The following is a 22,607-nucleotide window of genomic DNA, read 5'->3' as shown; positions in this document are numbered from 1 at the left end:
TGGAGACCCGCACAGCTTGTAACTCAAGCGAGACTCGCACATACGTGGTTGCCCACAGATCATGGAACTGCTATAGGCTGCAGCTCACTTTATCATAAATTGCTTGTATTTTTTTGCAACTGTGGGACTCGTGCAAAGACATTCTGGCTGGTGGAAGGGATCCAAAGGCTTCTGAGGCCTCTGCTAACCACAGGAAATTGCCTGCATGCATGAACCTTGCTTGCTGCTCTGAAGAAATGTGAACATCTTCAAGGAGGTCAGGAGGAAGCTATCTGATTTCAGCTACACTAAAAGGAGACTAATGCCACTGGTGATCACTCACAGTAAGAGAAGGATGAGCAGCGCTCGTGATTCAGAGAAGATGACCAGGACATTCTCTTTCCCAGGATTTATTGCATGAATGAAAACCAGGAGCTACTGTTGACTCGCCAGGAAGCATCAGGTACCAACAACTGCAACCAGGTGGGAAAACAGCTTGGAGGAACCATCAGGCTGAGCCAGGCGAGTCGAGGCTACGTCTCTCCTGAGACCCGCGGGCAGAATGAGCGCTTGAGAGGCAAGTAATGAGATACGGGCAGATAAAGCGGGTCAGACATTTAACCTCCAGGAGACACAAAGCTCTCCGCTAGTTTATCTTAGTAAGCACAGTGGCTCCGGGGACGCGGAACAAGGAGTACTCCCCTCCCTTCGGCAGCCTCCCCCCAGCACCGCGGCGGTGCCGGGCGGGCGAGCGGCGCGGGCCGTCTTGGCGCTCCGACGGGGCAGGACGAGCCCGCGGCCGCCTGCGGCACCCGGGGACAGCCGGGGACCTGCGTGCTGCCGCCGCCGTCCCCTCGCTCGGGAAGTCACGCAGCCTCGGCAAGGGCAGAAAGGCAGGGGAGGCTAAAAATAATACGCGTTATTACTATTATTTTTTTTAAATCAATATTCGACGTCGCACACGGCCAGATGCCCGGTGGCAGCTGCGCCGCAGCGCTTTTAAGATTCTCTCATATATCAGCCGCTTATGACATCTTCCAACTGTACGTGTTAAAAATTAGCAGCAATATTGGAGTTGTTGCGCTGCAGGCCTAAATCCCCCGGACAGCTGTAATTCGTTCCAGCGGGCGCAGCTGTCTCGCGCAGCAGCTGAGGGGCTCGGCCTCGGCGAAGCCCCCGGCCCGCCGCCCGCCCCGAGAATTAACGGCCTGGCAGGGCAACGCGGGGCGGCGGACGGGGGGAAGCAGGCAAACCCCGGGGCGACTCCTCGGCTGTTTTTTTCCGTTATCCCGAGGTTCCCCCTCCGCTCCGTTGCAAAGCAGGGAGCGAGCGGCAAGCAGCAGCCCGGGTTTTCCTGCTTCGTCTAGCCCCGCTCGCTGGAGACGTCGTAAATTCACCTCGGCCCGGGAACCGTTTAGGGAATATCGGTGGTTTCACGGGCTGTTTCTCGGCGGCGCTGCGCTCGTACGGGCTGGCCCCGCAGCGCAGGAGCGTCTCGCGGGCAGCTTCTTCTGCCGCTCTCTCGGGAGATGGGGCGAAGCGGGTTTTCTCCCCATTTGGGAGGCTGGAAACGGAGGCTCAGAGGCTGCATCCAGATCGCTGCTATCCGCAGCGGCTGGACGAGCAGCCCGGACACCGCAGCTGCCCCTGGACAGGCTGCGGCCGCCCGGACGGACGCAGCGCTCGGCACGTTTAGGCATCGATGGGCAGTAGGTGCACATCAGCTCTGCCCCGTCGCGCCCGGACAATGCCAAAATACTGAGTCTTTTCTTTTCTTTTTTTATCTAAAAGAAAATCCCTCAAAGTTTTCATTCAGGAAATAATTTCCCTTTGATAATATTAGACATTAAGATAAATTAAAGGTGCCGTTTCAACATAGCACGTGGCTAAAGACGAAATGAACAGCAATAAAATATTTCACCATGGTGAAACCCAATAAGAAAGTCAAAAGAACATGTTTAAACTTTTTCACCCCCGAACACACTGTCACTTCCCTGGAAAGATTTCACTGTCCATAGAGTGGCTTTTCAGGGGGAAACCACACAAAACATGTAGCTGTTGGCGCAGCGGAGGCGGGTGCTCGTGGCGTCGGCGGCGCTCCCGAGCCTCCCCTCGCCGCACGAATTACAGCTGCTCAGGGCTAGGAACAGGTATCTTAAGGCTTGATGAGTCCCAAGAAAGGGATGCGTGCTTACACTACTACTTATTACGTTCGTGTACTCATAACGGTTGGGTTCCCACGGCGGACACCGACGGTCACTGTTGCACAAATTTGCAGCCTGAAGGAGACTCAAGGCTCCCCGGGGACTTTGTGCAGCTCTCCGGAATTGTGCAAATACCTCCAAAGACTTCCCACCGCCAAGGACTTCCCATCTCCAAGGACTTCCCATCACCAAGGACTTCCCATCTCCAAGGACTTCCCACCGCCAAGGACTTCCCATCACCAAGGACTTCCCATCGCCAAAGACTTCCCATCACCAAGGACTTCCCACCACCAAAGACTTCCCATCTCCAAGGACTTCCCATCACCAAGGACTTCCCATCGCCAAGGACTTCCCATCTCCAAGGACTTCCCACCGCCTGGCTTTGACATCTCGGGAGGTGCCATGGCAAAGCAAAGCAAACACCCTCCGCCGGGAGCGGCGCCGACGTACGCCGCTGGAAAGCCCGGCCCGCGAGACCCTCGCAGATGGAGCCTGACGGCTGCGAGAGCAAATGGTGGAAAGCAAACGAGGAGCTCTGAGCGCCTCGCGGCAGCAGGAGTCTCTGCCCTTGCTCCACGCAGGTAGCACCGCCCTGGAAGCGCTGCTGCCAGAAATAACGCTGCGGTTACGCTTCCAAGTCTTCGTGCCGGGGCTTTTTCAACCTAGGGCTACTCTTAACTGGAATAAAAGCCTTTAGGTGAACGTGATTTAATACCAGAGACTCTGGGCGCTTCAGGGCAGAAACTAAATTGGTTTTGTTTCTCCTCCGGTAGGCAAAATCGGATTTTGTTTTCTGTCGTTGTTGCCGTCTGCTTCCACGACGGCGTGTTAAACGCTTATTAATTTCTTAGCCAAAGCCCCACCATTCAGATTTATGGCGGCTGGTGTTTTATGAACTATCCGCTGCACGGGAGTGTTTGGTAAAGCTGCATTCCATAACCATCACCGCGCTTGAAGTCCAGCATCCCAGGCGGCTGGGCCGGGCGCTCAACAATGCGCTCATTTTTAATCACTCACCTGTTTCTCATTTTAACTTTATCACACTCGAAAAAATACTATAATTTCTAGAGTTGTAAAGAAACCTACAAACTTTGGTCTCCGAAATTTCATTTCGAAGGCATTAACTCATTTTGAAAGTCCCTTGGCTAGCTGAGGTGTAGAGTTTCCATTAGCAGAATAAACTCTGCCGAGCGTGGAACGCAATGCTCTTACGGAAAACAGCCCCTTCCCCTAATTATTTAGTCTAGCACAGAATGAAAATAATTAAGTCTCAAAATCCCCTTCAGAGTGAGGAGGGGAGAAATATGGTAGGAAAACTGGGCTTTTTTGGCACAGCTACCGAAGGGCAGCAGGGGCTCGGGGCACAGCGATGAGCTGGGAGGTGGGAGCGAAGGTGCCTTGCAGATTCGTGGCCCTCACACGCGGGCTCTCTCCGCCCGCCTGGGCAATCATCTGAGCCAAGAAGCCACCCCAGACTATCTTCTCTTTCCAACTGTTACTGCTCAGGCGCAAGTGAAAGATTTTAACTTGCAACCAAAATAAAATTAGAACAAAAAGGCAAATCCTGACTGCAAGCGGCTGGCAATGCTGAGGCTCCCTGCATTCGCCGCTCAGTTAAATGTTATTAAGGAGTCTCATTTCAAAGAAGAGACAGCCTGTAAATTGAGTTATAACTGCCTCGTCCTCCTCTTAAATTCAGGTGAAGGACCAGGCAGATCACCCGGTTTCTGACATTTTCACTATCAGGTTCTCCCACGCAAATCTATTTGGGACGAAGCTGTTTGGGTTGAAATGCAGCAAGGGAGTGTTCAAAATCGAGCAAAGAAACGGTGCTTTTGAAATTTAAAGGCAAACACCAGGCCGGCGAGCTGTCTGGAGCAGAACTAATGCTGGATCCGAAGCGGCTGCCAGGGCTGCTGTAAACAGGCCAGCCGCGAATGCCACAAGTGTAAATTCAGCAGAACAGCGATCGGGCACAAAAGCTAAAACCCACCAGTTGCTTCAGGTCCCTCAGGCAGGCAAAGTGCTAAGAGCAAACAAACAACAACCGAAGAAACGCCAAAAGCAGCGGGACACCGTGAGCGACCTGATGCTTCGGAGTCGGATGCAGATCCCGTTATCCCCGCGCCGGCAGGGATCGCGCCCCTCGACTGCACATCGGCGCCAAAACGCAGATGGTGCCAATACCCAGGATGTTTGGATTTGGCTCGCTAAAACCAGAAATGTAACCAAGAAAGCGGGATCCAGAGTTAAGCTGTGGGTTTGGATTTTGGTTTGGGCCAAAGTGAGTATTTGTAAATTGTTATTTTTATTTTACATCACCCAAAAATGCATGAGGCCCACAAAAAACTTTTAAAGCAAAACACATGCCAGAGCGAAGGCAGCTGACACACAAAACCAGCACTGGATCCGGATCTTTTCCTACTATAAACTAGCTGCCAAAGAGTGAAAACAGAGTCCCTGGTTAAACCAGAGTAACGCAGCAATCACGGCGCTGGCCAACAAGGCACACAGCTCTGTGCATTCAGCATAGCATCGAGCTGCTGTGCGACTGCTTATCGGACTTGCTTACACCCTCCACGCTGTGCATCCGCTCGCCGACAAACACGACCAAAGCAAGGAAGATGCTGCTTTCAGTAAAGATCTGCTTTCATCTTTGTTTTACGTTCTTGAATATTTAATTTCCTCACCTGTTACAGAATACAATAACTAACTGTTCACCGCCTGGCACAACGCAGAGTTACCCCTACCACATCCTGCATCATTACTTTCATTCTTAAATGAATTCCTCTGTTCAATAACCAGATTTTTTTAAGCACCGCTGATTGAGAAAGCTCATCTGTGGCTCCATCTCCAAGACATGATATGCATTTTCTTGATTTTTAATTTGGTATAATATCCTGTTTTTAGTTTAAATCTTGGTGAGCAGCAGGAACAACGTTTATGGCACTAGGGGACAGCAGGGTAATAAACAGCTCTGGGATTATCAAACGCTTCTGTCCGTCCATGAACCGCACGAGCCGTTTATTGCCAACAGGCGCCGGACGGCAATGACTTTTGGTTGCTCTCAACAGGGGACACCTAATTCAATCTGGTGACCCGGTGTCTAAAGGCTCCAGGTTCTGTTAAACATCTCTAGGGTCGGCCAACACTCAGAACTGACTTTATTTATGTATTTTTTTTATTATGTATTTTATGCAAGAAAAACTCCCCACAATGAACACCGCTCAATGAATTTACAGCGCTGAACTTTGGGGATATAAGCTTAGCTTGATGAGAGCAGGGACAGTAAATCCTCTTGATATGGAGCCCATACATCACAGGTTCTCTGGTATTTGCCACTTCAGCTCACGCTTGCAGATCACAGGCCACCACAACCTCTCTGCATCAGCCACCCACGGCCCTGCGGTGCCTGTGTGATCCCACCGTCGCTGCCCGTGCACGTCCTGGCCTCAGCAGCCATCCGAAACAGCAGCACCGACTGCAGGCCCTGCTCCCCGTCACAGCCCTGCACCCTCGTTTGGCTGATAACTGCACATCCAACCAACCAAAGGTCCATAAAGCAAACAGAAAACAAAGCAAAAAAGGGCACTCGATCTCTATCAAAGAGGTTTCGCGTGCTACTCCACGCTCCTTTTAATATCGCCGATCGAAGGTGGCTGATGAGATGGCATCAATGCTCTGTTCCTGGTCTAATGCAAGCAGAGCTAATCAGAGCTGAAAACCCCTCCGTGAACATTATTAAAGCATATCCTTCAGCAGTGAGGGCATTCTGGTATAGCCCAGCACGTCTTTGCAGGAATAATTAATAGAGGTTCCCTGAGAACCCTCCTGGATCCCAGCCAAGGTGTAATTATTTTTGTGTAACAGATCTACTGCTTGTGTAGCTGAACAAACTGCGACATTACCCAATAACGCAACCTGAGCAATAAACCGTGATTTACGGGCACGCCGCTGTGCTCGGGGGGCTCAGGGCTGCGGGCAGCCTCCCTGCTCCGCACGCTGCTAGGGCCTCGCGCTCAACCAGAGCCCCGACGCCGGGCTCGGCCCCGAGCGACGGGAACGTGAGTTCTGCAAAGAGAACGCGTACAGCCCCCAAACACCTGCTTTGTAGCAGTCTTGGCTCCCGTGCTTGGAGGCAACATGCTGCCATCAGCCTGCACCGGTGCTCTGCTAGGTGTCCAGTAAGCAAGTAGTTTGCTAAAGAAAATCTGCATTTGTCTGCTGTACATAAAGGCTTTCTCTAGCATCTAAGCTCATAATGTAGCACTATCAGAAGAAATCTGAGAATTCTGGATGCCTGGAGAACTCCAGAAATCTGGTTTTTAGAAATACTCAAGTGTGATGACAGGAAACTTGCTTTAGCAGCTATATTGCAAGCTGTGTTTCTGTTCTGTTTTTGGAAAAATATATACCGATATATATACTTATCTATCTCTGTATAAACCATCACGAGTTGAAGGACACATCTAAAATGAAGTGCTTTGGAAAAAGTGGAAGTTCTTAACATCTTAGAAACACGATGAGTCTCTCCTCAGAAGATTTGAGGGATATACTGTATTAAAGTTGAGAAATGTCAGCTCTGTTTCTAAGGGAAATTCACTTCACATGGTGCTGTGAACCTTAATCCTTGTTTGCAATGCATCTTGAGAGCCTCAAATGGAAAATATTAGCAAGAGCATAATGCTACTTTAGTTAATCCAAAATTCCCTCAAAATGTTTTTTCAGCTAAAAATAACTTTGTCAACAAAATAGACACTTCTGTGAAAATTTTCCTTTTGTAGAAAGCCTTTGAGTTTTCATCTGTACTTTTCACTTGCTGATATTTGCTTTGTCTTTTCACTGAAAACTCAAATAATTCCAAGACAACAAAACCAATTGTTTTTGCAGGGCTCTTTTGTCTTTGAAATACCTCAATAGCCCCGTAGAAACAGCATTTGTGATCTGACCTTGCAAAATGATCGTGGCAAAAAATCTAAAGCTGACAGGCAGGAAACCACATCAGCAGTCAAGATCTCTGTCCAAGAGAAGCAACACGGAGCCCTTTACAGACGTGCCTGGGAACGAGCTCAACCAAAGGGTCCTTATGTCTGCGCACCAGGAAGAGATTACGGTCCTGAGAGCACCAGGTCTTCACGGTGCCCTAAAATTTAAACTGCCCCATTCAAAGGCCACCTGTGTATCACCAGGCACAAATAACCCTCAGGGAACAGAAACCGCGCTTGCACGTCCAAGACAGAAGCGACCACGCCGAACAGAGCCTGGTGCGCCCAGCTCTGGACCGGAGCGCAAGCTTACCGCGGGGGCGCTCTGCCCGCAAAGGGGTTCGTTGCCATCAGGGACAGTGCTGCCTCCTCCTGCGCCAGCAGCTTTCCAGCCAGGTGGATTATCCATTCATTCTGCTCATAGGTCTTGGGGAAGGAACAAAAAGGAAAAGAAACGACGTTAGACACCTCTGGACTTACCACATGTCGTTACCAGCACTGAAGAATTTTGCACGGTCTCTGCCAGCTGCTGGGGAGGGATTGCAGCAGATTCAATTGGCAAACGATGGATTTTCTGGTGTTGCTGGGAATGGATCCCACAGAATCCAACACCTTGAGGTTCACACTGACACCCTCCAGCATTTGCAAGGAGCAGATCTGCCAGGAGGCAAAGCAGGAGTCTGAACGGAAGCAGAGCGCCCTTCATCTGGAAACCACTCCTCGGGGTACGGATACAACCGAGAGCGGGCAAGACATGGGCAAGACACAACCACTTAATGAGTTGTTGTTCGTTAGCTGAGACGGCTGTGTGCTCTCTTAGCCTGCCCTGATGGCAAGGTGACGCACACCATCTCAAGCAGCTCCTTGCAGCTCAGGGCTACGAGTGTGCACCCGGCCAGCTGCCCCGGCACACGGATGCTCAGGACCTCGTCTGTGTTCGGTGATGTCTAGAGACCAGTGTGACACACGCAAACTGGCAGGGCGACAACATCTTGCACGGTTTTGAATCCCAAGGACATGCTACCTCCCCTCTCTTTTTCTGTCACCCCCTTGGTGGGTTCGCATTTGGGGGTCTCCTACGTGAAACACGTTGGGAGAGCACAGACACGTGTCTGGCGCCTGCCGAGAGGAGCACAGCATGTCCAGATGGGCCCGTGAGATGTCTCTGCTGGGAACTGACCCGAGCGTGTCCCCATGGGGCCTGGAGCAACCCCCACACCGCCCCACGTCTCCCTAACGCTCAGCAGCGACTGCCTCTCCTCTCCCTCGAGTCACAGACCTCTCTTTGACTTCATGTATTTAATATAGCTGGAAATGTTCTTGCTAATTCTGCACCTCGAACACTTGAATGGAATCACTTCTTTCAGCAGCAAAATTCCTGCGAGGAGCAATAATGGTGCATTTTAAAATGAGAATCCAGCCAACATTTTAAGATATGTTACTTTCCCTTGTTGTGTTACCAGAGAGAAAACAGAAGCAAAAACAGAAGGGACTTCTCAGCGTGGGACTTCTCTATTACTCAATTCCTGTCTTTTGCATCCCCTTCATTTCCTTTAATCTAATGTTCCTTCTTTACATCCAGTGTCTATGCTATACCCTCAATTAAGCCATCGCTGGAATAAGGAGTGCATCTTACACCCTTCGCAGGGGGTCTTGGTGAACCTCCGTAGAGAACATTTCCCCTTCTGGTGATTTTCGGAGCCTTACACTTCCATAAAGCCTTCCCCCCCCCCCCCCTTTTTAATGTGTACCTAAGTGGATTTTTTCATGCAAGCAGTAGGGGACACTGTGGGAAAGCTAAACCCAGCAGCTGTACCTGCAGGACTGTGACTAATGCAGAACATTGATGCAAAGTTACTCTGCAAATCTTCTACAATGGTAAAGTTTGTTATTTCCGTTGCTATGGGAAACTGGAGAGAAATGAGATGGAAAACACCAAACACTGATGGAAGAGGCAGCACTCCCTCGCAGGGTTTCTGACCCGTGCTCATCACAATTTAGAGGAAAACCGCAGTTATTTAAGCCAAGAAGCTTTTCAAAGGCGGCTCCTCTCCCCATCCTTCCGCTTCCACCTTGCCTCACTAGGCTGTTGGTTGATCTGCCGCCCAGGTGGCCCAGCCACCACTGACGGTACCCATGGGGAGCCAAGCCCTCAAACCCACAGTGCCGCAGGTGGCAGGCTTCCCACCAGCCTGGCGCAACCCGCAACGCATCCCTGCTCGCTGTCCCACCCACGACCTGCATGAATCCCCTGCTGGCCCCAGGCTGTCTCCTCAGCGGTCATGGATGAGCAAATATCATGAGTCAGGTTCCCAAGTCTCCCCAGAGTTCACTTATTCAAATTTTCTCCATGCTTTTAAGGACTAATTCTTAGAGCGCTTGGGACATGTCATAGTTTCTTTTTGGAGGAAAGCAGGGGAGAAGCTGGAGAAAAACAACCAGAAATTCTATGTAATCACTACACTCCAGAAGCTAGAGCTTTATGAAGGACACCAAATCTTGAAAGCCTGATTTCATAACCATGAGACTCTGTAACAGTGGAACAGGATCTCTGGCTCACATGGTCTCCAAATTGTTAATTAGCAGCTCTGCGCTCACAAGAGTTGGACTTCTGGTTTGTAAAGTGTTTTTCTTGTAAAATTTACAACATGTCTGGCCCCAGCAAAGTCTGCGGCGAGAAATTTCCATCAAATGTAGTTCCCCACACTGCTCCCAACACAAAGGCTTAGATATCATGCACTGCTGATGCTTGGAGCATGCAGGAGCAGAGCAGCACTAACAACTGTACTGTTTAACTCATTACTCTGTAAAGCGATATGGTGGCAAAAGAAGAAAAAACAGTCAAGGTGATTTGGGTCTTGTCCAGGGAAGCACCACGCTAGAAGGCTGGAAGGCGACAGTTCCTCTGTCAGTGGCTCTGGTGAGACCCAGACTTCAGTACGGTTTGTAGAGCTGTGACATTCAGGATGGCGGAGATTTGTGTGGAGTGAATTCCACTTCTAAGCATGCAAAACGGAAGAGTGAGACCTTGAACCATCCATTGGGTTAACAAAAAAAAAAAGCTAGGACCACACTGCTTTAAGATACGCATGCAGTCCTGTTGGGGGGGGGGGGTCATCTTCAGATTTTGGACCTTCTTAAGTGGGAACCATTGTCCCATTCCCTAAGATGCCTCTGGCAAATGCAGGTGGACGGGCATCCAAGGCTGACCCTCTGCCAGTCTTGCTGGAGACAGGCACAGACTGAGACTCCTGGGTCGGGCTCCTGGCTCCCCTTTCGAGAGTGGGAGTTACGGCTCATGTTCCTGCCGGACCTACGCTGGGGGCACCAGCACGCTTGAGCACTCACCGCCTTCGTGCAGCAAGTGAACCACAAAGCCAACGCTAACGCCCGCGGGCTCCGAGCGTGCCGACACGGATGCCATCCTGCCCAGACTCCCCGTCCAGCCTCGAGCAGAGAAGAGCTGGGGAAGGGACGCGCTGGCATGCACGTGGGCATGACTCCTTCTTTTGTTCTGAGTGGTTTCATTTCATTTTAAAACAAAAAAGCAATCAGTGAACGTAAACACAAATTCCATCACAAACCAACTAAAACACGTCTGAGAGAGCCAGTTCAGGCCCAAGCTGAGGTTCCCAAAGCAACGTTACTGCAGTCACAAAGCGGAAGCCTTGACCCATGGATATATCAACGTGTGCACAATTTTTAGGCTGGTACCAGCTCAAGACCTCTCTAAATTAGGCTTTAGGTGTGACACGGTGGAGTGACAAACAGCCCCCAGGGCCAGGCGTTAGGACACCGAGAGCTTTTATTTCCTGGCTGGCTTCAGCCTTGCGCAGGACTCAGGGTCCTTACTGCGCTCTCTGGGTGAGCTGCTTTGGGATGGAGCTTGCTCCTTCCCTCCGCTCCCCGCGGACCAGCATCAGGAGCTGAGGATCACTGCAGGCCACAGGGTTAAAAACAGCAGCACAAAGTAATGCTGCTGCCAGACTTTTAAACTATTTCTACTTTCTGACCTTTCCGTTTTCAACAGCGTAACCTTAATCAGTGTACAAACATGGCACTGGCACCTTGAATACATTAACTTGCTTTCAGAAGTACTGAAAAGCTTTACAGAATTAAAAAGCAACTCATCGTTGAAGCTAGGCAACGGCAAGAGGCTGCGGGCAGAACGAATGCAGTAGCAGTGCAACTCTGCAGAGATAGTAAAGCAGAAGAGAATATAATCACTGCAGAAAATATATATAAAACCACACAGCACTACAGGGAACATGTTCCCAACTGAAATAATAATAATAAGAACCCTTTTCCTCCAGCTTTAATTGGTCATTTAATGAAAAAGGACTGTGGATTAGTGTGGCATTTTATTGAATCGCAGTCCTGGCACAGGCGCACGGGAGGAGGTAAGTATGAGATACACATGTGGAAACAGCTGGAAACTTGGCCCGGGAGCCCAGCATTATTATTTTGCATGGTTGGGAGCCCTGCACGTTTTCACCTCAGGTCCTGTGTGCGCTTCGTGATGACAGAGGGGCAGGGGAGGTTCATATTTCCAGCGTAATGTCATAAGGGGCATTTTTTGCATCACAGCCTACCCACTTTGGGGGCGTAAAGCAGGAACTCCGCCATCCGGGGCGTTTTCATCCTTGCATTCATGTTTCTGTTAACACCAATGTGTGCACTTCTGTGGCTGGATGCCTTCAGCTGTCACTGTGCAAGGAACTCGAGATACCAGCTGCAGAATTAAACCATGTCACACACAAAAGAGGGCATAGCTAAAGACAGGCTTTGCTCTTCTAAAGTACTCTGTCTCAGAGACATTTGCTCCCATCCTGCTACCCGACTGACTTAACCAAGGGAGGTCAAAGGCTATGTCAGGTTGTCTCACTTCTAATTATCCCCAATAACCACATCTCCTTCTTTCTTTTAGCTTCCCAAAGAGGCAAACCATTTCTCAGTAGGTCTGGTTCAATGTATAGTGTTTCAGTGGGGGCAGCTGCTCAAGCCTCACTAAAAGCCATCCATTAGCCCACTTTCTTATAAGGTGCTTGGGAAAGTAGCAAGTCCCAGGAGAAAGTGTGTGTCGTTCCGAGTGCAGCAGGTCCGGGCACAGGAGGAAAAGGCTGTCAGAGAGCGGAGCGTGACTTTGGGAACCGTCTCTTAGAGCTTGCCTATACGGGGAAATCGTGCACCTGGCACAGCTCCCGGATCACCTCTATATTCGGAAATAAAAGTCACTTTGTTCCAGAATAGAGTCTAGACAGGGATGTACAATAACCACTGTAGACAATAACCATTCCCTGCAAAGACAAGGTCTTACTTTACGTGTCTACAGTAGTGAACATGGTAGACTGACAGGCTGGTTTGGGTTTCTGGGCACTTCCACTGCAATATTGCTATTAGAGGTAAATCAACACGTGATCCAGCCTGCAGTTTTCATGAATGTAGCTTGAGGGTTTGAAAAGTTTTCATATTCACAGGGAGACAACTAATCAGAGTTAAACAAAAGAAGTAGAAATCTGACATTCTGAACATGGACCAAAATGTACGAATGCTGCAATGGAAAATGGAAGTGAATCGAGGCTTGTATTTTTAGAAGGGGAAAGAAAGGAAATGTAAAAGAGTGTACTTAGCAGGCTGCTCAGGAGGTTTGGGTTTTACGATGTTACGCACACCTCTTCCTCCATTCTGCTGCCATGCAGCTCTTTTTCCTGTGAGTGCCTTCTGGCTGGAAGACCACGATAAAAGGGATTTGAGTAAAATATTTTATAAAAATATTAATCTGTCTTCTCTGTAAATGGGGTTGCTTTTTTCTCAGCTCTTTCAGTTTGTGTGCGATAACATGAAATCTCCTGTCACAACTCCCTTTCACCACAGAGAGGAGTTCCTTAAAGCATCAATTCTGCTGCTCGTATTTCTCTTTTCCCTTTAGAAGTCATCTGAATTTTATCTTTAAACTTACACAGCACATCTGGAAAACATATTTCTTCTCACCGTATCACAACTGCTGTGATTTGGTTGGTTTGAGAACAGCTTGCAGAGCCCTTCCAGGACAGAGGGGCGTGCGCTGCCGGGTGGAGGAGCCTCCGTGTCCGTGTTCGATGGCACGCTCATGCAGGTCCATTGCTGAAGCTAGGATATTTCCTCAATGAGCAGAGGCAGAGAGGGTCATCTGAGATGGACAGGCACATACAAGGGAAGGGAGATGCTTGGAGAAAGAAGAAATAGATCCTGCTACTGGCTTTGGTGCTGTATCAGTATCGCACTCCTCAAGCCTCAAACGTACCAAGTATTTTGCAGCACAGCATCCCCGGGATCCAGCTTACTCCATTCGCCCCAATTAAGATGAAGCAACACTCCCAGTTTGCTTGATCTTACAAAAAAGAAGTGACCTGAACATCAGATACATACTGCAGGCCACAGACCCAACAGCCAGAGACTTTTGGAAAAGTTTCAAGGAATAACGCAATAAGACACTGAGCTTTAAAAACCAATATCAAGATGGCAATAACTTTGTTATTGTTTGACTAGTTGTTATTTGGTAAGCACCAAAAGTGCCCTTTTGCACTGGCCAAACATGTAGTCCCAGCTATGGAGAGCTTACACAATCTGAACAGAATAAATAACCTTCATGCCATAATAAGAAGGGAAAAAGCCTTCCCTTTGATTTTTCTTTATTCAGAGCAGTGAAGACTTTCCACTGCTGCCCAATGGTGAAGAACAAATATTTTATACTATAAACAACCAGCTTTCGCAAAGTCCAAGACATCCAAGTACCAGAAAAAGCAACGAACTTAAAGGACAAAAACTATAAACAGTATCTTGTTTTCTGGTTGTTATTTATTAACAACGCTGAATCCACCTGCAACCTGCCAAAAGTCCAACCATCACACTTCTTGTGCCAGTGGCACAGCACAACTCCATGCTGGGTTACGATGGCTGGGTTCCCACTACAATGCCCACCAAAAATGACCATTTGAATACTTACAGGAGCATTCCCATCAGTAGCTGGAGAAGAGATAAAGGTTTAATGATTTGTCATCAACTTATGTAAAAACAGAGTGTCTTTGCATTAACACAATAAAGTAACCTTAGGCAAGGAACCAGCTCAGGAGAAGCAGAGCCTGCTCCCCTTTCCTGTGATGTCCATCACAGGCCTGCGATGCTGGGAGTTGCCCAGCACCTCTGGCAATCAATTTTGTCATTAAACTATCCCCTGTTAGAAAGCTGTTCCTAATACTCAACCTGAGTTTCCCTGAGATGAAACCATATTCTGACATTTAGTCCATGCTTTCCTTCCTTCTCCACACGGACAGAGAGAACACTGTTGCTTTCCACTTTTTAGTATGTCTTCACGTATTCCGAATCTGTTTTAATGTCTGTCCTTCTCTTTTCTTCTTTGGATTAATTGATGTGGATTTGTGCAGTCTGTAACTATGGAACAAGGTTTCTGGACTTCTGTCCTGACTGTGGGTCCTTTCATGCTCTTTCCAGCTGGCCAATATTTTTCTTGAATCCCGGTGCTCAGCTGGTCGTACTGGACCGTTGACACCTCGCACCTTGCATGCCAAACTCTGGCGTGGTGTATACTGTTTTCACAGTGCTGCAACATCACTGGCTGCTGCTCTTCTTGTGACGCTCTCTTAGCCCGAGAGGCTTCCCCGGAGAACACCTCTCTGATCCATCCCATACTGCTGTGTGCAGCACCAGGCACTCATCTCCTGTCTGTGCAGATCAAACTTAGCAAGATGACCATGCACTTAGATGTTGTCCTCCACTGCACTCACACCTTGGTGGCATCTACAAATTTAATGAGTGTATCAGGTTGCTCATTTCATAATGGCTCCTCTTAAAAAGACTGCATTACAATATAGTGGATCAGACCTTGGGTTAAATTGCTTTGATGGAGGCAGGCGAATCTACACCAGCCAATGATGTGATTCATGGGGACTAATCTCAGGAACAAGAACATCAGCTCCTCTGATCAGAACACACTGTGGCCTATCTAGGTCCTTCATGAAGATCTGACTGCTGGAGAATGCTTGTTTGTTTAATAAACCAGCACCCCTACTGGTACAGATCAAATTATTTCAAAGTTCCTATACCACCATTAGTGACCAGTTCTCTCAAGGAAAATATCCTTCTCTCTTCTGGGGAAAGCCATGCAGTGCCCTTGCTCCACCAGGGCCACCAGTTTGGCTTCTGTTCAGGAATGAGAGACATAGTTTGGATAAATCTCTTTTTCCCAAGCGATCCTGTGTAATGCCCTGCCCAACCCTGAGCCAAACTCCTTTTAAAGTCTTCCTGTGATCTAGAAATGAAAGCACCTTTTACTCAGCTGATTACCTGCCTGGCACGACAGAGGAGCCTCGCTCCTGCCAGCAGTGCCACCAGCGCCTGGAGTATTGCTCCAACAGATAAAGCTACTCTTCTTTGAATAAATGCAGCTGGGATTTGGATCTAATTTTTTCTTGAGACAAATATGATTTTGTTGAGTCCATCCTAACTCTACATGTGACATTATCAGCTCGAAGATGGATCAAAGAGAATCCTGTCCTAGGCAGTGGAACAGTTGGAAACACCGCACGGATTGCTGTGTGCCATTGCCGTGGGCAGGTTGTGGGAATTTTCCCTTCTCTAGGCAGGAAGAAGCAACACAGACATCTTTCTGGACTGGTTACCTCCCCGCCAGAACTAAATGAAGGATGTTAATTCAGAGCTACAGCACCCATGGGATGTCAAGACATGTAAGACAAAGAAGGGATTTAGAAAACAAATGAAAAGGGATACTATATTTAGATAATAAGGTTAACATGATGAAAATTGCTTCCTGGAAAATAATGTCATGTTACATTACACATAATTAAGGCGCTACCAGAGCAGGAACTGAGAAGCAGTCAACTAATGAACCACGCGTCAGAGTGGAGCACCACAGCGAATCCTCCAGCTCGGCTATGCTCACGGTCTGACACCGTGCCAGCCATGTCAGCCCCGGCTCATGTCTCTCCCGTGCGCTGCACCCCCTAGTGCAAATCTGGCTGGTGAGCTCCAAGGGAAGGTTTCTCCGGGAAGCCCAACGGAAGGAAGGCGTCGTACGGCAAGCGGCGATGAGGTGCAAAGAGGAGGAACCTGTCACTAGTGGCACAAAGGGACGGTAAATATCTTCCCCAAAACGTGGCAAGTGTTTCTGCAGCTTGTCACAAGCTGGATATGTCAGATCCTGACCTGGCCACCTCTGAGGAACTGCCAAAATAGCCCTCCAGGCCACAGTGCTGGAAGTGATCGGGTGGAGCAGGAACAGCAGGATAAAAAAAATTCAGAATTTCGGAAGACAAATTAAATATAATCCAGAGGCAGAAGTAGCTGACTTACTGGACTCCATAAATTACAGTGTGAGGTTTGCAAAACTTGTCTGACTTCACTTCTTCTGGAGTTTAAACTTCTGGTTTCTCATCCTTTCTGCAGCTATTTACTATGTATGATTCAAATTTAAGCAATGCATGAACAACTGCAGCCTTCTCCTGGCAGAAACAGCTTGGACTGGGGCAGCAGCACAGCCGTCTTTCCAAACAGTCAAGCGTGACAACTCGTGCTAAATATACAGCTCTGAATTTTCAAACAAACATTTAGCTACTCAAACTGAGATTTACTTACATGCTTAGGTACATATTTACATGCTTAAATTTAAACATCCGTATTTGCAAGTGTTTGCTGCTGCGTCTGTGTTACTTATATTCCTATTGTTTGCAGCATGAGTCACCCCCACCTTCATGTGGTTTTGTTAGAGGTTTTTATCTCCTTTCTGCACCTTTTGTTGAAATATCTAAGCAGGACCTGACATTGCTTTAGGAAGGTCTAGTTTTGTACCGAGAGGCTGCTGGAAAGTCCACGGTCTTCAAGAACGGGAGGGGAGAAAAGAGTGCGCGGCTGGCACAGGGAGATGCCGGATCAGAGGGCTGGGGGCAAGGAACAGCCCCACTTCAGCCAGAGCCACCTGGCAGGAGTAAAATCACTGCACTCAAAACATGCAGCTTTCCCGGGAAATCCTTCTGCGGAGCTGCATGGGCAAGCGCAACGCAACCTGTGGGCAGCTCCCAACCCCTCCCGGGCGTTTAATGAATCTGGAGCCCAGAAGTGATGGATGGGATTGTTGGGACCACTGAAAGCACTTGAGAGCGACAAGGACGCAGGGGAGAAAGTCGGGACTTTGGGTTGTGGAAAGGATTTTAAGCACTGACTGCCCTGCAGATCTGTGCAGACACTGAGGCTGCAGAGACGGCTCGTCCCCGCTCCGGCACCCAGGCAGCCCCCGGAGGCAGACGCAGCCCTGGAGCCGGGCCACGATGGGTCTGCGTCCCCCCATGAAGCCCTCCAACGCGTGCTGACCCATGCGCTAGGTATGCATCTACCTCCTGCCAGCACAAGCCAATTACCGTTAACCAGCTGGCGTGAACGACAGTGTTTGCATGCATGGCTTCCAACACCGCTCCGTGCGCACAGGCTAATAGAAACACTTTGGGGAACCTCGTGGTGAATTAAAAAAAAAAAGAAAGAAAGAAAGAAAGATGCGAATGGGCCTGGGTTATTTCCTCTTCCTCCTCCTCGCCAGGCTGCTCACATACATCACTGTCACTCAGCGCAGGGGCTGTGTCTGCTGAAAGATCGCGCCGGTGTGTAACAGCGTCTCTCAGCACCAGCATAGCCAACACTTGCGTATGATGCATGAGTATTTATGCCCTGTCCTCATTTGTTTTTAAACCTGAGACCACTTTGTATTTCAAGACCTTAGGGATATTCCTGCCCTGGAAACAAACGGCCTTTCTCTCATCTCGGATCTGCTTCTCTGCTCCGCAGCCAGAGCCTCCTCTCGGGTGACCTGGATTGCTGCTCTGGTGCCGGAGCCCTCCCGAAACACGGCGAGATGGAGCCCGGCAGCTCCCATGCAAACTTCTGCAGCTTTACTCCGTGCTCTGCCCTCTTGCTGGCTGGAGTTTTAACCTTTGCTGTCGTCTTGCTGAGGGATAAGCATACCTAATGGAGATTAAATGAAATTCCAGCACACACAAACTAGAGGGGTAAATATAAAACCATAGCCAAAGAGAGATGGTTATGTCATCACTGAGGAATCTAAAAGGCGCCTAAATGAAAATACCACAAAGAAAGAAAACAGAGAGGTTTGGGGCAGGGGGAGCGAGGGACGAGCGCAGGGCGAGGGTAGGGAACAAAGAGAAAAGCCTGCAACGCTCTGCCACGGGTTTGCCTCCTGCAACTGTCGTTCAAAATCCAGTACAAAGTCTCCTGGTCACACAAAGGAGAATTTGCAGAGAAGACTAAAAGATATCAAAGAACTGACGTGTCCTCCCTCTTCTCCTTTTTAATTTATAGCTGTCCCCTGCTTGCTGCTTTCACCCGGCAAAAATACTCAGAGGGACCCCAAGTCCCTGCGAGCGACAGCGGCTGCCGGCACTGCCACGAGGGCAGCGAGCTCGAGCCGCCCCCGGCTGTCCCCGCGAGCCGCCGGCGCGCTGGGACACTGGTCCGGCAGCAAAAACGCCGCCCACTCGCAGCCGCTTGTGAGACAGTTGCCGTCCACCTACTTCCTCAATGATCTTAAGTCGTATTGCTGAGAAATCATTAAAAACAGGCCTCACGTACAAACCCCGTGAGTTTCAGCACATTGGCAGTGGTCATCCCTTAGGACTACAAGGCTTGTTGGAGGACCCCAAAGGGAGAGGAGAGCCAGTCCTTTGGCTGGAGGCACCTCTTCTCCCAGCCCCCAAACAACTACTGGGTAACTTTAACAAAGCACATCATTCATGTTTCACACTTTGCTGGAAAACTGGACAAACCTGCAGTACTTGGGGGTGTCTGTGTGTCCTTCTGCGTCGTTTTGTTTGTTTTACCTAATAAACTTAGCTGGAGCTTAAAATATCCCCCCACCCATGCAAGCACACAGTAAATTCACAGGATTTTGTGTTTTTTCCTGGTTCTGGTGGGGCAGCAGTCTTAGTGCATCCACAGACACGTACCTGGAAAGCGGCAAACCACATGAGCCAGTCCAGGCGATAGTGGTAGGGGCTAATAAAGCACGGCCTCCTCTTCAGATCTCCAGGCTTGCATTTGAAGTCATACTCCTCCCAGACAGCGGCAGGATCATTGGGATCCATGCTGGATGTCCCCTGAATGATAACTTCTGTCCTCTCCTTTGTAATGCTGTGGGACACATCATTATATTGTTATTTTTCTCAAGTGGTGAAAAATGCTATCTGCTCAGAGTCAACAAGGCAACTATCTCGTTGGCCTCGTGATGTTTTGATCCTGACAGGCAGCAACCTACAGAGAAGCTCTCCTTCTGGCACACTCTTTTCCCCCCAGCACCAAGGGACTTAGAAAACTCAATCTTTCCCATTTTCCCAAGTTCCCCTCTATCACAGTCCAAGAGAAGTCAGCAGATATTAGACACTAGTGTCTTTCTAGATCAGAGCTTAACACTTCCCCAAGAAACTGAGAGAATTTAATGAGCATCTGCCAAGTTCCAGATGAGCATCTTCACCTTGGGCAACAAGTTTTGAAAGGAAATCTTTATCTCTGTTATTCTGATGATGTAAAATGATTCCCATGATGCAAGAGCTCTCTGAGGACACAGACTCCTGATGACTTGAGAGAGTAGAAATGAAGGATGGTCACAAAAGGTGCCAATGCTCATCCAGGTTTTGCAAAAATAGAGGCTTGCGACTGGCATGTTTGGCTGCTCTAATGGCACAGCCAGTGAGGACATTTGCACAGGAAGCTTCACGTGCTGTCATGCACATAAATTAAACCTCTGTGTTTCAAAGATCTGGCCTGTGACCTCCAGCCACAGGATCAGCAGAGCAGCTTCCAGCTCGGGCAAGTCCAGCGACCCCTTTGCTAGCCTGGCCCTCCCTGCTGCGCCTCTGGCCCCAGGATGCTCAGTTCCTCCTCGACTCTTGGCTATGGCAAAGGGCAGGATCCACCGGCAGCGAGTCCAGGGTAATTGGTTACATCCGCTCTGGCCTTGGGCAGCCCATCGGCCCCATGCAGGGCACCCCCCAGCAGCTGACTCTCGGGGTGCCACTGAAAACTGTCTATATGTGCCCAAGCATTTCACTGTCCTGGCTGGAAGACAGGTCTCATGGAGCTAATACTCAGCAGGAACAGCAAACTCTTCAGGCCACAGAAATCCTGTGCAAAAACATGACAGTCAAGGTTTTCAGTGACCTGTCAGTGAGATTCCTGCACACTGCAGTGCTGTTTTCCATAACAAATGCATAACAGCATAAGTCTGTCTATCAAAATTGCCCAGCTCTCTACACACTTTTAATTTTTTTACTATATTGTTCCTTCCTCCTTCAACCGAAGAAACTGAAAGTTTGGAGCATAGAACCTCCTCCTCCTCCAATGACTTCCAGTGATAGCTGCTTAGAACTCAAGGAACGCTGTATGTCTCGGCTTATAATTGTTACCTACATTTAATAGATTTCTAGATCCTCCAGCCAAGTTCCATATTATATGCTGGGCTGAGTTATGAGCCGTGGCTAGCTGCCCAATGGTTAGAAACACACTGTAAATCAGGGACAGCAAATTACTAATAAAAGTATGTTCCTACTGTGTGATTCAAAATATGTCAAGTTTCACATAATCGTATATTCATTATAAGCTGCAATCCTCTTTTTATTGGTTTACATAGGCTGGAATTACAAACATATTACAGCAGCATTTCATCACATGCTCTTTAGGTTCTGCTAACTGTTGAAACAGAAACCATAGACTGAAGAAGAAAAAGAAGGACAACAACCCAAAGAAAACAATCTCCCGTAGCTTCACCACTCCAGCATTCAAAGAAGTTCAAGGGTTATTTTCCCTTTCCGAAAAAAAGGAGAAGCTTCACTATTTCGCACTTTTTTAGTGTTGATACTTTTAATCATGTTTTCTTTAAGTTTCACTTTCACAAAAACTTCTGCTATTTGAAATACTGGGGAAAAGATCAAATTACTTTGATGGTTCTAGGTGTGTTCTATACCTCCAGTGCTCCCAGTGAGACCTGCTCCTCCCCTTCATCCAGCTGCTCAGCCAGCGTTTTCAACAGCCAACGTGATTCTCCTCTTATAATACCTACTTAGTTCCAGTTGGCTCCTCCTACTGGACCATGTCCAGAGCCCGCTAAATCATGAGGAGCCTCGTGCACCCCCTGGCTCCAACCTCTGGGGAACACCTTGTGGTCACCATAGCAAGGTCGTGGGGTGGGCAAAAACAGAGGTCTATACCGGGAAGACTAGCCCCGTTGTTAGATGTGTAGCACTGTGTTCTGATGAAGTCCTCTCATTCCTTGATTTCAGCAAGCTTAAATCCCTCAGACCTAGCTGCTTCCTCCATTCCGCGGTTGGGCTTTCCTGGGAGGTCTGCACACAAGCAGCAGGATGACCACACTCCTGCTCCCTGCAAGCCCGGGGTGACCCATGTCAGCTCTCGACAACTCAGTAACAAACTGACAGATGCCACTCAAAGAGCAACGTACTGGGCAAGGACCTGAGCAAACTCTTCTTGGTATCAGCTGGCACTTGAATTAAAGGGATGACCGTAAATCACTGCTCTGCCCATTCCGCTGTGATTTCACCTCGCCTGCCCTCCCCCTTGCCTCTTGCAGCTCTCAGCTTTTCAAGGCAGAGGCTGTCTAATCCTTTTGGCTAGCTTTGTGAGCGTAACGTGGCCTGACTTCCAGCTGGCTCTGTGGCCCCTCTGTAGCAGAGCGACACCACCACCTCCACCACCACAGGGTTACCCTGCAAGCACCATGCAAAAACCTTCTCCTTCTCCATCTCTTTGCTCTACAGAAAAATAGTCTTTTCACAGATGTCTTCGCCAGGAAGAGCCTGAGAGGGACAGTACACAAGAGCAGTCATCCTGGGTCAGACCCGTGGCTCACCTAAGCCCAGCAACCTGCCCCCAGAAAGCCCAACCTCAGATGCTCGAAGAACAGAATGGTTCCAATCACAGATCTAGATGCTTCCCCTGGTTCAGTCCCCCACCTTCCTGCCATAAATGGGGTTTCCTGAGCTGAAGGCAGCAGCCAGACTGCCCTTGTGCCTCTATTCTGAATCTCTCTTGTTCTTTCTGGAATCCATTTATACTTCAGTCTCCACAGTTTCCTGTGGCAATGAACTCCCCAAATCACTTGCTGGAAAAAGTACTTCCTTTTGTTGGCCTTAAACCTGCTTCCCAATGGCTTATATGAATATTTACATGAGGGAATATTTACAAGTGTGTACACAGGAAGACAAGTTCACCATAAATAAAGCCTGCTGGTGATGGTGAAGACCATCCACTAGATGAGCTTTTCTACAGGTATTTTCATCCTGCTCTTCTGTTTGCTACATCAATACAAAAAGCTAATTAAAAATACCTCAAGGAAAATAAATTCAGT

General features: G+C 48.8%; 1 protein-coding gene across 2 annotated transcripts in view; it reads right to left on the bottom strand.

Annotated features, from left to right (window-relative positions):
* Positions 1-22,607, bottom strand: part of LMF1 (lipase maturation factor 1) — a 247,098-nt gene that overhangs the window by 45,788 nt on the left and 178,703 nt on the right. For both annotated transcript variants that reach the window (XM_062588096.1, XM_062588095.1), the window contains exons 8-9: positions 19,195-19,378; positions 7,482-7,594 (exon numbers count right to left, since the gene is read on the bottom strand). In XM_062588096.1, coding sequence (XP_062444080.1) covers positions 7,482-7,594; positions 19,195-19,378 — 297 coding nt within the window. The remainder of the gene's footprint in view (positions 1-7,481; positions 7,595-19,194; positions 19,379-22,607) is intronic.

Source organism: Rhea pennata, chromosome 15 (genome assembly GCF_028389875.1).
Source record: "Rhea pennata isolate bPtePen1 chromosome 15, bPtePen1.pri, whole genome shotgun sequence".
Taxonomy (NCBI): Eukaryota; Metazoa; Chordata; class Aves; order Rheiformes; family Rheidae; genus Rhea; species Rhea pennata.
Note: the sequence above shows the minus strand (reverse complement) of the source record. Positions and strands in the feature narration are given on the sequence as shown.